The 15,309-nt window shown below is 36.6% G+C and overlaps 1 protein-coding gene across 2 annotated transcripts; it reads left to right on the forward strand.

The window, feature by feature from the left end:
- The first annotated feature begins 189 nt into the window (after nt 1-189).
- Nucleotides 190-15,286, forward strand: LOC137936354 (DNA-binding protein BIN4). Of its 2 annotated transcripts, none has more exons than XR_011109527.1 (10): nt 190-453; nt 6,215-6,452; nt 6,900-6,955; nt 7,156-7,206; nt 7,726-7,843; nt 13,418-13,464; nt 13,567-13,593; nt 13,669-13,708; nt 13,870-13,945; nt 14,477-14,564. XR_011109527.1 is itself a non-coding variant. In XM_068780958.1 (10 exons), exons 1-10 carry the CDS (start codon nt 406-408, stop codon nt 15,086-15,088), a joined length of 897 nt encoding a protein of 298 aa, XP_068637059.1. In that variant the 5' UTR covers nt 201-405; the 3' UTR covers nt 15,089-15,286. The 2 variants fall into 2 exon arrangements, 1 of the variants encoding a protein (XP_068637059.1); XM_068780958.1 differs by lacking the exon at nt 13,669-13,708 and adding an exon at nt 14,993-15,286 and having other exon boundaries at nt 201-453; nt 14,477-14,616.
- The last annotated feature ends 23 nt before the right edge of the window (nt 15,287-15,309 follow it).

Below are 15,309 nucleotides of genomic sequence, written 5' to 3' on the forward strand. Positions count from 1 at the left end.
ATTTCCGGTGGGCCCACGCGCTGATTTCACGATCTGCAATAGTGGGGGCCCATGAAATCAATAAATAATTTTTTCTCTTTTCCTCATTAATTTACTAAACAAATATGCTTTCTGTGAACAAATTAATTTCTGTCTGAAAATAGTTTTTTAGGGTTTCCTTAGAAAGGGCAACGATGGGCTAGAGTTGAAACTCGGTGGAAATGGCCAGAAAACCTAAAAGTGGCACCAGTGATCCACCGTGTTTATACTGGGACCCGCCGGGCCCTTGGGTTGTTTGCGTCGTGTTGTGATATTGGGCAAGCGGCGCCGCAGAGGCCTAGATGCCTAGATCCCGGCTGCACTTTACTTGGATCACTCAAAAATCATACTAGAGGAAAACGCGCGCGAAGCAGAGGGAGAGTGAGCATGAGCAGCTCCCGTGAAGGTTCCCCGGATTGGTTGCGATCTTTTGAGGTGTTTGTTTGTTTTTTTATTTTTATTTTAAGCCAATTTCACTCAACGCATTATTTGGCACTCGTAGGTTTTTAAAGACTAGAAGAGTATCGCTTTCTTCTATGTCGGCTGGATTTCTTTGCTATTTCGTCCCTTTCTGAACTGAAAATGCTTTACGAACTGCTTATTTCTTCAATTGATTCTGTATTTTCAGTTATCGGATATAAACTTGCTGCCTTATTATCAGATATAAATTTGCTACTCTATGTTGCTGCATTCCTTCGCTTAATTACGGGGAGTTGCTTTTATTCAGGTTTTTTTCGCACAGAAAGATTAGAAAGAGCTAATTCTGGCAGTTTGTATCCAGCAACCGTCCCAAAGTAGGGCGTAGGAATAGGTTTTGAGTCAGTAGCTTGACAGCTGGTGGTGATCATTGGTCATGAATCTTTTCCCCGTAGAATGAACTGGCTAAGCTGGATTCGTGTAGTCATCTCTGACTCAGATGGAACACGCTTATGATGATGATGAGGAATGTATACTTCTTTTACATTTGTTGATTTATAGAGCCAACACATAAATACAAAAGATCTCAAGGGTAAGAGAGAAGAGAGGAACTCTAGCTCTTGGGAGAGAGGAGAGAAGAAACCAAAAGAAATAAAGAATAAAAAAAAAAGCAAGAGGGTAAGGGCGAATTTGAGCCAAGAGGAAGAGGTTTGAATACTCTACCCCATACCTTAAGGTTGTATTTATAGATGTGTGAAGGTGTTTACAATTATTACAATACCCTTAGGGCTTTATGCTTTAAAAGGAAAAAGATATAAGATGACATACACCAATTTTAATAATTATTATTTTATGTCATCTCTATGGAAGTTCTCCTTATTTACTTGCCATGTCACCCCTACATACTTGGTTGTCTTTTAACACTCTCCATCAAGTTGGTGTTTGTAACTTCACTTTGCAAATAATCTTAGTAAAAAAATTGTGTTTGAAAAAAATTTTGATTGTCTTGCTTTGATTTATCTTATTCTCTTCTCGTAATCCCCCTTACTTGGATATTCTAGTTATAAAATTTGATTTCCACAGTAAGTGGAATTCTTCATTGTAGATTGTACTCCTTCTCAAAAGATAGCAACACTGATACTTCAAATCGGGAGGCGGTGCAACTACTGTAGAATTCAACTTCCAATCTCATCCTTCATACTTTTCCTTCTATTCTCCCCCTCAAACTGGGAGGTAATGGTAGCGTTCCTAGCTTAAAACAAAAAAAAGGTTGTAGTAATTTTCTCCTCCATCAAGGTGTCCCAATGATAAGTACTCAATCGGACACAAACTCTCAAAAAGTAAAAAACATGGGTGATAAAGCAAGTGTCAAAATCAACCGTAAAGGATTCCAAACAAAACAGTGATAGTAATCACTAAACAAGGGTAATGCCTGTCACTCAAAGGACAGCGATACAAAACCAGGGTACCAACAAAAAGGTCTCAATGGACTTAAAACCAACCACATATAAAAAGAGGACCAATCAAAGCAACGCACCAGGGGGTTAGCCTAAGAGGGTAAGCGAGAGTCAAAAAGAACGGTAGGAGAGAGGTAATCGAGTAAAAGGGTTATTGGAGGATGAAAGGAAGAGAAAATAAACACCATGATAATAAAATTAGAAGGAGACTAAAATTACATAATTGTAAAAATTACAAATAAGTTTGACCAAGTATGACCTCAAAGAATAATTTCTCTATGAACATGATGATTGAGGAAATTTTAAAAAAAAATCTCTAATAAGAAAATTTTGAGATGGAAAAAAAGAAAAAAAATACTCAAGTTGGTAAAATCTTGACTAGGGTTTGAAAAGAAATAGGAAACTTAACCAACATTATCAACTTAAAAAGTGAAGCAAAAAATTCGGCTTAAATTTGGATTTTTGTTTGCAACAAGATACTAGTATGACCTTTGATTCTTTCTATGTGGATATCTCTCTCTAGAAAAATCAGATTGAGAAACGGTTTATTGGGATAGAAAATAAACTCACGTAACTTTCTTTTGAGATGTAATTCTTTATATAAATTCTCAGTCATGTTGGTACAAACCATTCAGACATTTGAGGCTTTTCTGCTAACCTTTGCTGCTTTAGATGTCAATTTCTCTCTCTAGAAAAATCTGATTGTAAAACTTCTTTTTGAGTTGGAAACTATACTAAGATATCTTTCCAACAAGTATATAATTTTTTATATAAAACATATTCTTAAGAGAATGAAAAAACCAATAAAACGAGAAATTTCTCTTTTTTTCTTTTCTTTTTTTCTTTTTCTTTTTCTTCTTCTTCCTCCATTTCTTCTCCATCTTCTTTTCATTTTCCTTGTCAGATATTTACCCACTCTGATACCATATTGATTTCTAGGGCCAACACATAAATACAAAAGATCTCAAGGGAAGGAGAGAAGTGTGAAACTCTAGCTTTTGGGAGAGAAAAGAGAAAAAACTAAGGGAGAGAAAAAAAGAGGAAAAGAGAGAGGTTTAAGGACGATTTGAGCCAAGAGAAAGAGGCTTGAATGCTTTACCCTATGTCTTAAGCTTGTATTTATAGTTATGTGAAGGTAGTTACAAAGACTATAATGCCCTTAGGGCTGCATGCTTTAAAGGGAAAAACACATAAGAGAACATACATCAGCTTGTATAATTACAATTCTATGTCATCTCTATGAAAATTCTTCTTATTTACTTGTCATGCCACCCCTACACACATGGGTGTCTTTTAACAATGCTTTTATTAAAATTATCGGCATCTTCTTTTTCCATGTGATCACATATGTAATATATGCTTTTTTTTTCTGTATTTTGTTAAAAAATATTCAACATCATGAAGTTCATTTTATTGTTCTTTATGATGGCTCTAGTTATACAGCAAGATATAAAGACGCAAATGCCCTGATTTCCAAGAAAACAACAATAGAAGATTTCTTGATTCTCATTCAGGTTTTCTCCTGTTTCTTTTTTTTTTTTTTTTTTTTGGATAGTTTGCTTGCTACTTCTTGATGACTGAAGTTTTTGAACCAAACCCAGGAAGGTTTAGACATTTATGAATAGTTCTTGAAATTTTATAAAAGGATTACTTTGCTTTGGGGGGTTAGTCAACATGAACATGAAGTTTATGTGATTAAATGCTTCATTCACTTGAACCTGTTAGTGGTGCACCTCCGTCGGCTTCAAATGAATGAAGCTTGTAATTCACTTGACGTCGCCCAAGGCTTAAGTGGCTGAATCAGGATTCCACTCAAAATTTTGATTCATCCAATTGAAGCCATCGGGACGCTGCCTCTTGCGGCCTCTTCCTCCCCAAATTTTTTTTTCCTCTCTCGGCATATTCTCCCTCTTGCTTCTCCAAGAGGTGGGTCTATATTCAGCAGCCCTCCGACGACTCCTACTACTCCGACAAACGTTGGAGAGATGGATGGATATGTGGGATCATGACCTCCTTGAAGAGGACCGGATGGAAAGAGTGGAGTTTGGGAGAGGTTTAAGGGCAACAATTTCTTCTTCTTCTTCTTTTATATTTTATATTTTGATAAGTTGAGCAAGGAGAACGCTGTGAAAACGGCAATTTCTCACCCCACGTGGGATCTGTACCGGAGTTGGTGAAGTGAGAGAGAAGGCTGAGAAAAAAAAAAAACAAAATTCAACAGGAGATATCTTTCTTTTTTAAGGGGCAAACCATTTGCCCTGATTTATCCGATTGCGAATACGAGGCGAAGATGCATTTGCTGAGAATTGTAACGGTTCCTATAAATAGAACGACGAACAAAAAGATGAAGATATCTTATTATGTTTTCTTTTATCTTTCTTTCTGTTTTATACTCAAGCTTAAATCTTATTTTTTGTTTTACTTTTTGTTTTTAATTAAGTTTCTATTTTAAGGTATTTAATTTTTTTAAATACTAATACTTACAATTTTCCACTTCTACTTTAAATTTTTAACTATTTATTCTATTTTTATTATTTTATTTCACATTCAATTTTCACTGTACAGTCCGTCTTCCATTTTTTATTCTTTATTCTATTTAAGATTTTATTATTTGTATTATATTTTATCCTAATTAATTTTTTTATTTAAAAATGTTTTTATTTCAAATTTTATTATTATAGTTCTTTATTTTTTAATTAATATTCAGAATTTTATTTTTAATTAGACACCAATACAATAAACTGCAATCATTAATTAATATACTATTTTATTTAATTAATTAGTATATTAATATATTTTAATTCTACATTAAATTACTTATTAGTGTAGTAATCATGTTTGTTTTGGTTAATTATCTGTTTAGGTATATATGTTCTATTAAGTATATTATAATAAGTTACTCATTCTCTTGTTTTGGTTATATTTTTCATTTTGGGGCACTAACAGTGGAAACTGTTTTCCAGTGCACTTGAACTTGTCCACACTAACACCCAACTTGAACTTGAAATTGAATTAGATCATTCACTTGAATTTGAATTTGAACTTGAAGTTGAACCAAAGGTGCACTAACCACCCTTTAGATTTTTTTGTCTACCTTTGACTGTGGGTGTCATGCAAGGGAAATACCCCATCATGTGATATCATCCTGAGATAACAAGATATTGATGAAATCTTTGAAGATATTTGCATTTAGTTTAGGCAATCCAACATATACAGAAGTTCTTGCAAAGATAATGGCTGGCCAATCTTTTATCCTTGCCCCTCTTATTTGTTGAGGTGATCTCCCTCCATACAATTAGATTGGTAGAAAACTCTCCTTGTTGAGAAGTTAGCGAGCTAATTAGGAGAGATTTTTTATAATTGTCTTTGTGGTTAGTTTCTTTCATCAGTAACAGATCCTTTAGCCAAGATGGGAGCTTCAGCATCCAATTTTGGTACTCCTTCCATAGTTATCTTGCTTTGTTATGCTGTTGGCCTATTATTTTTAGTTTTTTCTGAAACCACTTTTAGTGATTTCTCTAGCTTCAGCTGCTATACTTTACAAAATGTTTTTGAAAAACAAGAAGTTAAAATAATAATGCAATTTGCATCCCTAACCAGCACTGCCCCAGGAGTGCTGGATTTGTTTTTGGTTCTTCATCTCCAAACTTCCGGTAAAAGCTCAAAATGCTCATATTCACTTTGATATTCTGTAAGAAATGGCAATTGTTGATCCAATGCCTTCCCTTCCCTTTTATCTTATTACCGTTTAGCCTGGAGCTGAACCTTGTCAACCCTGTCATATGAAAATGAGGCTGCCACAAACCAACATTTTTTAATGGAAAGAAATGGCCTTCAAAGCACTCCTGACACAGATCTGTATTTAACTCAGTCTTCACAATTTTCACCACTATTATTTTTTTTTAGATGCTTTTTCTGTTGGTTACTAAATGATATTCTGTTAAACTTATCTCCTAGTCCTTCTATTGAAGATCCAGTCTTAGGTCTCCACTGGGTGGGAATTAGCGACCTTACAACTGGAAACCTCTTGGTCCCACACAAATAGAGGGGTGAAAGAGTGAACAAATTACATTTTCAAAAAAAAAAAATTTGCTTAGTTAAATATTTGAAACTGCTTTCTGTTAGTATAAATGTTGTACCAATTTGTCTAGTGCTCATGAAGGAAGATTCTTATTCCTTCAATTCACACTCTGTCTTAACTTTTTTCTTTTTCTCTCTCTATTCCAATGAACATAAGAATAAAAAATGACACCAAAGCAGTTTTGTGTCACTTTGTTTTTGTCATTGGCTAATTGCATGAATGCACTTTGTTTCTTCAACAGGCACCCAAGCAGTCCTGTGTCACCTTCTCTCTCTCTTCTGATTCTTCACCGAGTTACAGCCCAGTAAGGGAGAAAGAGACAGATGCATCTTTTGTTTCAAGACATAAAGAACAGGAGGAACAACAGAATCATGATCTGGTTCTTGTTGACAGTGGAGATGAATTTGCTGAAACTAAGGATCCAAAATCAAAGACCTTAAAAATCAGAAAGCAGGAAGAGAATCTTATTGTGCCAGAAGGTATTCCTACAAAGTAGAAGCCAGCATGTAGGGTGAATATTAATGAGAGAACCACTCTTCATCCTGAAGACAAAAAGATAATACATCAAACATTGGGAGTGACATGGTGGGCCTCCATTTATCAGGGAACTACCATGTATTGGCACCAGTGCACTTTTCTTAGTTAGAAATTATGCCTGTTTCCTACTTTTGACTGGACAGCTGTTCATCATGAGCAAATGACTTGCCACTCACATGGTCCCTTCTGGGTACAGTTCAGTCTTCAAAGCAAATTGAACTTGAGAGGACTGGTCTGTTCTTGGTTTTCAGGCTTGTTCTTTTGGCAGACAGTTTGAAATTTGATTGATGCTAACAAAATCAGTATGGGTCACATTAAAGTTATCTTCATCAAGTTTTTCTGTCTTATGTTCTGAGTTCAATTTCATGTGATATTTAATAGTGATACAGGAGATGGATATGACTGTGCGGAGGAAGAAATTTTGGAGAAGGCAACTGAATCTCGAGTAAGCTACTATATTACTCTTTAGGGTGTTGAAGTGTTACAGATTTTTTTTTCTTTTTTATTTGTCATACCTTTTACTCCCTTAATAACACTATGCCACGGTTCATTCACAAGCTGAATCTTCAGCATTGGTGTGTTTATTGTTTTTAAATGGACATCTCAAATCTCACATTGATAAACCAAGCTTCCTATCATTTTCAGGTTGCCTCGTGCTTGCCATTGGTCTTTGCAGAGAAAGTTGCACGCTCAAAGGTAATTACTATATCTGCAAAAGGGTTAACTATTTATTCATGTTCCCATAAGTATAACTCCAGTGCATGTTTACTACTCCTCATGAACTGTGTTTGTTTGCAAGTTTTCATGCAATAAGCTGTGATTGTGGCTTTTTTGTCTCTTAATTTTTATTCCGTAAGTGTAGCCATGTAGATTTTGCATGGTTGGTAGAAAAGGATGCAAAAAGGGCAGAAATATCTTACCTGTTTTTTTTTAAATGAGAAATGTCAGACCTTGACATTAAAATTGCAATGTAACTTTCCATTTATTTTGATGTTTTGCTCAATGTATTGACAAATAACTCGTTTGTGTTGCATTGGTCATTCAAAACATGTTAAAAGCCATTTTTGGAATATGCTTGGTTGTTCTTTTTTTTGAAAATGGACCTTCAGTGTGTTAGACTGACGTCATAACCAACTACACCACGACACCCCTTGATATGCTTGGTTGTTCTTCTTCCTTTAATCTGGGTATACTTTTCAATTGTCTTTTATGTAGGCACTTGTTGAATGTGAAGGACAATCAATAGACATGAGTGGGGATGTAGGTGCAGTTGGGCGGGTAGTGATTTCTAGTAGCCAATCAGTTGATCCCGAAATGTTCTTAGACTTGAAAGGTATGAGGAATTTTTGTTTCCATTTACTAAAACTTATAGCAGAGATGACAAACGAGATGATGGAAGTACTGATACTGATCAAATTTCCTTATTCCTGTTCTTTACAGGATCTCATTTATTTCCTTTTTTTTTTTTGCATGTTTGAATGTTAGATCTCCTTTAATTCTAAATCTTGAAAACATATGTAGAAGTAACCCTTGTAAAGAACCAGTCTGGTTAGTTTTTTTTTTTTTTAAATGAAACCTCCAGTTGTCTTTCCCAATTGGATCTGCTTATTTCAGCTTGATTGGCTCTTGTTAAATAATAAATTGTATAGATTTACTAACTTGATCGGCTGCTGATTTGTGTGCTAAATCCCCTCTCTCCCCGTTCAATCTTTTGTTGTTAAGGTAGGTCTCCTTTGATGTATTTTCCCTTTCTTTGAAATAAAATTATCAACATTTCAAAAAAAAAGATTTACTAACTTGATCGATGGCTGTGAAAAAAGCATCCCCTACAGGAAATTATCTGTAGGTGGCCCACATAAAAGGTTTTTCTTGTGTAAATTTGTAATGGACCTGACATGCAATGATCAGAAAGGAGGAAGAAGATCCTGCCACAACATAATTTCAACAATATATATATTGGAGCTGGACTCAAGTCCATGAATTCTGGGCTGCATCCAAAATTTTTGTTCTTTCAAAATTTGTGATATTTATAGTTTCAATCTCCTGCAATGGACATCTAGAATGGATACTGATGTGAAGATCTAGTACCTAAATGAATAACTGGTGCACCTAAGGGGCTAGAAGGAAGGACCCAAAGTCCACCTAAAGTTGGCTGCACCTGATTATTTTATCATGATCTTGTTTCTTAAGATCCTGGCAAGATTGCATTTCAGTCTATCATCTTTACAATGACACCATTTTCTTATCTAATCATTTAAAAGTCTAACACTATATTATAAAAACTGTGATGACAAGAACTAAGACATTACAAGAAAAGAATGTTCAATAAGAGGACATGATGTTTTTTGGCTATCAGCTAATGTCTGGACTGAAACATAGGTGTGCCCGTCTTATGTAAGCTTGAGTCCATATTCCTTACAAGCTTTAGCACTAAACGGGGAGAAGAAGATGGAATAAGAAGAAATTATTGACTTACCAAAGCTTTGGGAATACTGGTCCAATGGCAATATTGTCTCACAGCTACACACATGCGCGCATACATTCTCTTTGCATTAAAATTGTTAAGGAATAGTCTCACATGGATTAGTGAGTACAAAGATCTTGAGTTTATTAGTTGGCAAAGAGGTTTCCTAAGTTGGCTAGTCATTTTGGGATGGGCCTTGGACCCAACTTAACATGGTATCAGAGCAGGTACTCATATGTGGGCCTGCACCTAAACTATTTACTTGTAGAGTTAGTTTACCTACTAACTGTCGATATTGAGTTTTATCCTTGAGTGTAGGACCCTGGGTGTCATGTAAACTATGATTAACTTCCATGGGGGTGTCTGTAGGTTTAGCACCTAATAAACCATACTCCTGTAACATATCCAATATATATTTTCTCTAAGAAAGAACAATACCTCGCTTGTTACGAGCGACTTCAATGCCAAGGAAGTACTTGAGAGAGCCCCAAATCCTTTGTCTGAAAATGCGTGGCCAGATATTGTTTAACTTCTGTAATACCATCAAGATCATCACCAGATAACACAATGTCATCTACATAGACAACCAAAACCACCATACCAGTCGTCCTTTTAAGTAGGAACATAGAATGATCACAATGACTCCTATAGAACCCAAATTGTAGTACCACATCACTAAATTTTTCAAACCAGACCCATGGACTCTGTTTAAGTCCACAAATAGCCTTCTGCAGCTTACACACCTTTTCTGTCTCCCCCTGAGCAACATACCCAGGAGGTTGCTCCATATACACTTCCTCATGTAGATCATCATATAAAAAGGCATTCTTCACATCTAGTTGAAAGAGAGGCCAACCCTTATTAACAACCACAGATATTAAGATACGTATCGAAGTAAGTCGTGCCACAGGAGAGAATGTCTCAAAGACATCAACTCCAAAAGTTTGTGTATACCCTTTCGCTACCAACCGAGCTTTGTACCGTTCAATAGAGCCATCAGCATTATATTTGATAGTATAAACCCAACGACACCCCCACAATAGCAGCTCCTGCAGGTGGATCACATAGATTCCATGTTCCCCGAGACACCATAGCTTGTTTCCATTCTGGAGAGTATAAGGCTTCCTGCACCGAACGAGTATATGGGAAGTAGACAATGACATAGCAAAGACCTGAAGGATGGGGACAAAAAATCAAGTGACACATATTTGGATATCGGATGAAAAGTACAAGATCGTTTACCTTTTCGTAGACTAATAGGCAGGTCCAAATCAGAGACAACAGGATCTACAGGCAATGAGGAAGCTGGTGGATCATGAGGAGAGAGCTCTGTAGAGGTAACTACTGGAGGCACTGCAGGAGTACGAGAGCGACGACTGTAAACACGAAGAGGCAATGAAGAACTCGATGATGCTGGTATATCCAAAACTACAATAGGAACAAGACAGTCTGAAGGAGATTCAGGTGATACAGGAAGTTCAGTAGATGATGAAAAATATGGAGTATGTTCAAAAAAGGTCACATCGGCTGACACATGTTTTCCGTCGAACAGGATCATAATATTTGTACCCTTTTTTTTTACGAGAATATCCCAAAAAAACACATTTGACAGACCGAGGTGACAACTTATCGACCGAAGTTCCAAGCATATGAACAAAACAGGTACATCCAAAAATACGAGGAACCACACCAAACAATTTACAATTGGGTTTTAAAACCTGAAGTGGAACTTGACCACTCAAAACAGTTGAGGGCATACGATTAACCAAGTAGCAAGAAGTTAAAACTGCATCTCCCCAAAAAGATTTAGGAACATTCATATGCAATAATAGTGTCCTTGTAACCTCAAGGAGATGTCTATTTTTACGTTCACCCACCCCATTTTGTTGTGGTGTATAAGGGCAAGATGTTTGATGGGTAATACCATGAAACTCACAAAATACTGAAAATTTATGGTTAAGATATTCCAAACCATTGTTAGTATGAAGTACATGAACACATGCACCAAATTGATTTTTTATGTCATTGAAAAAATTGAGGAATTCATCAAATACTTCGGACTTCTCCCGTAGGAGATACACCCAAGTGACTCTACTAAAATCATCAATGAACGACACAAAATACTTAAAACCAAATGGGCTAGGAACCCGACATGGACCCCATACATCAAAGTGGACTAATTCAAGCAACTTGGTGCTTTGACTAGAATTAACTGGGAAACTGGAGCGACGATGCTTTCCTAGCTGACAGGATTCACAATCAAACGAAATATTCGCCGGCAGAGAAGGAAAAGACTGACCCAACTTAGCTGGTAAGGGATGTCCCAAGCGCGGATGCCACAAGTAAGAAGAATCTGTAGTAGTGAGAGCTATAGCTCGAGAAATGGATACATCATCCAGCATGTAGAGCCCTCCCTTCTCATGTCCTGAACCAATCGTCCTTCGTCTGCAAGTCCTGAAAAACACAAGAAGTAGGATAAAAGGTTACTGAGCAGTTTAAGGATTTAGTTATATGACTCACAGACAAGAGATTAACTGGAAACTTTGGTACAAATAAAACAGAATCTAAGGATATTTGTGGAGTAGTGCGAACTATACCCTCCCCCTGAATGGGAGAGGTGGACCCATCAGCTAAAGTAACTCGACGATATGAATGAGATGGACTAATGGACTGAAATAGAGAAGGCATACCTGACATGTGTGTAGAGGCTCCTGAATCAATGATCCAAGAGGGGGAATGAGACACATTTAGTGCATTCATACCTGTACTAGCCATCGTGGCACTCGCTGAGGAAGAAGGAAGAGTCTCGGTAGTCTGAGAAGTAGTAGATGAAGCAGTCAGTTGACCCAGTCGCTGTAATAACTGCTGAATTTCCTCAGACGATCCAGTGTGTGAGGAGGTGTCCTTATCTGTGACTATAGAATTGGCCCAGGTAGGTTTACCAAATTTGTCCCAGCATTTCTCAGAAATATGATTAGTCCTACCACAATAAACACATTTTCAATCCCCCCGACCATTTCGGCCACGACCATGGGTTGTGTAAGAGCGACCTCTACCTCTATTATTACCACCATGAAACTGACCGTCGGGCTTACCAGTAGAAGATTGAAGGTTAAGAGCAACTGCTTCTGAGAGCGCTCCACCTAACTCATTCTTATTTTCAACTGCACTTTCAGCTCGAAGAACTCTGTTAAAAGCTTGCTCATGAGTGTTCACATCCTCATTAACCAACAATTGGACTCTAATAGCATCATACTCATGCCCAAAACCATCCAAAAACCGGGCTACTTGAATCTGATTTTCTTTCTTACGGATGTCTTCAACATTCGTAGTAAAAGGATGGAATGTACTAATCTCCTGTAGTATTCCCCTCATCTCAGTGAAATAATCTATCACTGATCTACCTCCACGCTTCATATTAAAGAACTTCACATATAACTCATAGATCCTTGATAAATTACTTTCTTGAGACAAAATGGAAGCCAATGTAGTCCACATTGCCTTAGCAGTATTGGAACTCAAAATCTGATTAGTAAATCTGGATTCCATACTATTTACCAACCAGGTCATTACTAAATTATCTTCTGCCACCCAATCTTCAGTAATAGGTACCGGGGGATCATCATTTATATATTTTGTCATTCTTCTGGCCCTCAAATACATCAAAAATGATCTAGACCAGTTTACATAATTCAATCCATTCAACCGGATCGTAGTTATCTGAATAGACTAAGAGAATTTCACATCTGAGTTCTCAGCAGTCCTTTGGACAGCAACCTGTGTGCTGGAATCAGCCATTAAATATCACCAAACACCACACTTCAGTACACTAGAGCGTCAATTAACCAAAGGAAAACGCTTTCCCCAAATTTCAATATTTGCGTAGTCAAGTGGGCCCCACACCGAATTCAATTAGCGCAATACAGCACCCAAACCATTTACTTGTAGAGTCACAAAAAATGGCCTACACTTAAAACTATCCACTTGTAGAGCTACAAAAAAGGGCCTACACCTAAACTGCCTACTCCTAAATTATCCACTTGTAGAGCCACAAAAGATGGTTTACACGTGAGGGGGAGTGTTAAGGAATAGTCCCACATGGATTAGTGAGTACAAAAATCTTGAGTTTATTAGTTGGGAAAGAGGTTTCCTAAGTTGGCTAATCATTTTGGGATGGGCCTTGGACCTAACTTAATAAAAATATTTTGTCATGGAAAAAGACAAATCCTCGATCAAACAAAGGACAAATTTTTGGCATTGTTGTTTCATATATAGTATGATTGGTGCTTAATTTCAATATCTTGTCAATGGCTTGCTTGTCTGACTGTCCCGCCTTAATTAAGGCTTTTATACATTATCTTCTTTATTCTTAAAAATCACCTCTAGCCTTTTTCGTGTGCGTCATGTGAAACCACCAATGTCTTGCTGATAATAATCTTACAGGAACCATATACAAAACAACAATAGTGCCTTCCAGGACATTTTGCGTGGTATGTCATTCTATCATCTATCACCATCTCTACCATGTTAATCTGGTTTTCTTCTGTGGTACTTCATATAATAGATGTTGTTTTTTGTTTCCTCTGCAACAGGTAAGCTTTGGTCAATCAGAAGCTAAGGTTGGTCTACCGATCTGACTATTTTGAATTTTGCAATTTTGCTGAATGAAAAGGTATTAAGCTGTCTGTTACCAGGTCTTGGTCTTCCAACTTTACACTGGAATCCTTTATCCAGGTTGTGTATGCATTTAGTTCCTTTTCATCCTTAATGATTATGTAGTATGATACAATATATTGGATGAATAGTTCTGTCATTCACTTATTTAAGATATTCTTTCTTTTTCTCCAGTCTAAATTCTTTATACTTACTCCAATCTTGCTGTTGGCTGGCATCAGATAGAGGCTGTGATGAATGACTTCATTCAATTGAAATCCATCTCTAACCTGTATGAGTGTGAGACCATGATTGAAGGTATGGATTAATTAACAAGGTTTCTTTGGTTATGTTCATTGTCAATGTTCTAATATTGTGTCAATGATTTAGCTTTATAGTATGGTAAACAGGTGTTTTTTTGTTTTAGCTCTGTTGGTAGATCTAAGAAAAAGATTTATCAAATAGGCAAGTGAATACTATTAAAAATAAAGGATTCCGTGTAAATATGATTGATCTATCTGCTTTGATTGTGAAGATAAAGATCAACTTGTATGACAATGTGAGTTCGTTGTAAGCATCATCATGCCACCATCAAAAGGCTTTAGTAAACCATGTTAAATTCTGGTTGTAGATGTGATGATGTTGATATATAGCAACCCCAATTTAGATATAGGATACTGCTTGCCAGATAGATAAAGAATTTCTACAGCATTTGAGTAGTTTTTTGACTGCTATAATTTCCATCTGAAGTCAGATAATTTCTTATGGTATCTTTGTGCCAAAATTAGTAGCATATGCATATCCCATATCTGGTACATTGAAATATCGTAATGCTTCTTTATTGAGCAGGAACCCTAGATGGATTTTCATTTGACTCGGAGGAGGAAGGAGAAAAGATACCTAAACCATCTTCCCATTGTAAGGATGAAAAGAATGAAAGCAAGGATCCGGGTGTCCAAACATCAAAACAGAAGAATGAAAACACAACGGTTAGTGCTATAAAACAATTTGCCTTTTGCCTTGATTCATCAAAGCTTCAATTCTTTTGCATCTTTTGTCCATGTAAATGACTGAAATTGTAAAAAAAAGTGCAAGCACATTGCAAATTGTGAAGTGCAATACGGGACTGTAACCTGGTTGGTAGACCCATGAAATGATATTGGACTCAACAGTACATGAAAAATTTCAACTTGCTCACGGGCTTTAACTTTGCCACGCACTTTCTCTTACCTTTTTTGGAAATAAGAAAACAATTTTCTCAGCTCAAATTGTCCTAAACAAAAATCAAAAACACTGACGCCACTGCAAAGATGAATCACATGTTTTCAATGGTTATTTACTGTTCTTAGGTCTTTTGTGATGCAGGGTACAACACGAAAGAAGGCTAAGGTGGCAGGAAAGCAACCTGCCAAAGGTGGAAGAAAATCTCAAGGTGCAAAAGCAAAGAAATCCAAGAAATGAGATCAATTTAATTTTCCTTCCTTTAAATTCCTGTTAACTACTTCAGTGAAACTCAGTTACCCGTAAAAGCAAATCAATGAAGAATGTAAGGAAGGCTGCAGCAGTTAGTCGCTGGTCTGGTTATGTATTGCATTTAACACGCCATTGGAATTGCAGGCACAATAATGTTGAGGTATTGGAAGCATTCATATAAACAAATATAGCTACTGCTCTGCAATGAA

This window comes from Aristolochia californica, unplaced genomic scaffold (assembly GCF_029961685.1).
Source record: "Aristolochia californica isolate CCGP_79_NKW_82.1479 unplaced genomic scaffold, dmAriCali1.0.hap1 SCAF_7, whole genome shotgun sequence".
NCBI classification, from domain to species: domain Eukaryota; kingdom Viridiplantae; phylum Streptophyta; class Magnoliopsida; order Piperales; family Aristolochiaceae; genus Aristolochia; species Aristolochia californica.

What these genes read in the sequence shown, in the direction of transcription:
- LOC137936354 (XM_068780958.1), top strand. Translation starts at nt 406, where the DNA reads ATGAGCAGCTCCCGTGAAGGTTCCCCGGATTGGTTGCGATCTTTTGAG. An exon ending in ATTGGTTGCGATCTTTTGAG is followed by an intron (nt 454 to 6,214) that starts GTGTTTGTTTGT and finishes TTTCTTCAACAG; the next exon opens with GCACCCAAGCAGTCCTGTGT. An exon ending in TTGGTCAATCAGAAGCTAAG is followed by an intron (nt 13,594 to 13,869) that starts GTTGGTCTACCG and finishes GGCTGGCATCAG; the next exon opens with ATAGAGGCTGTGATGAATGA.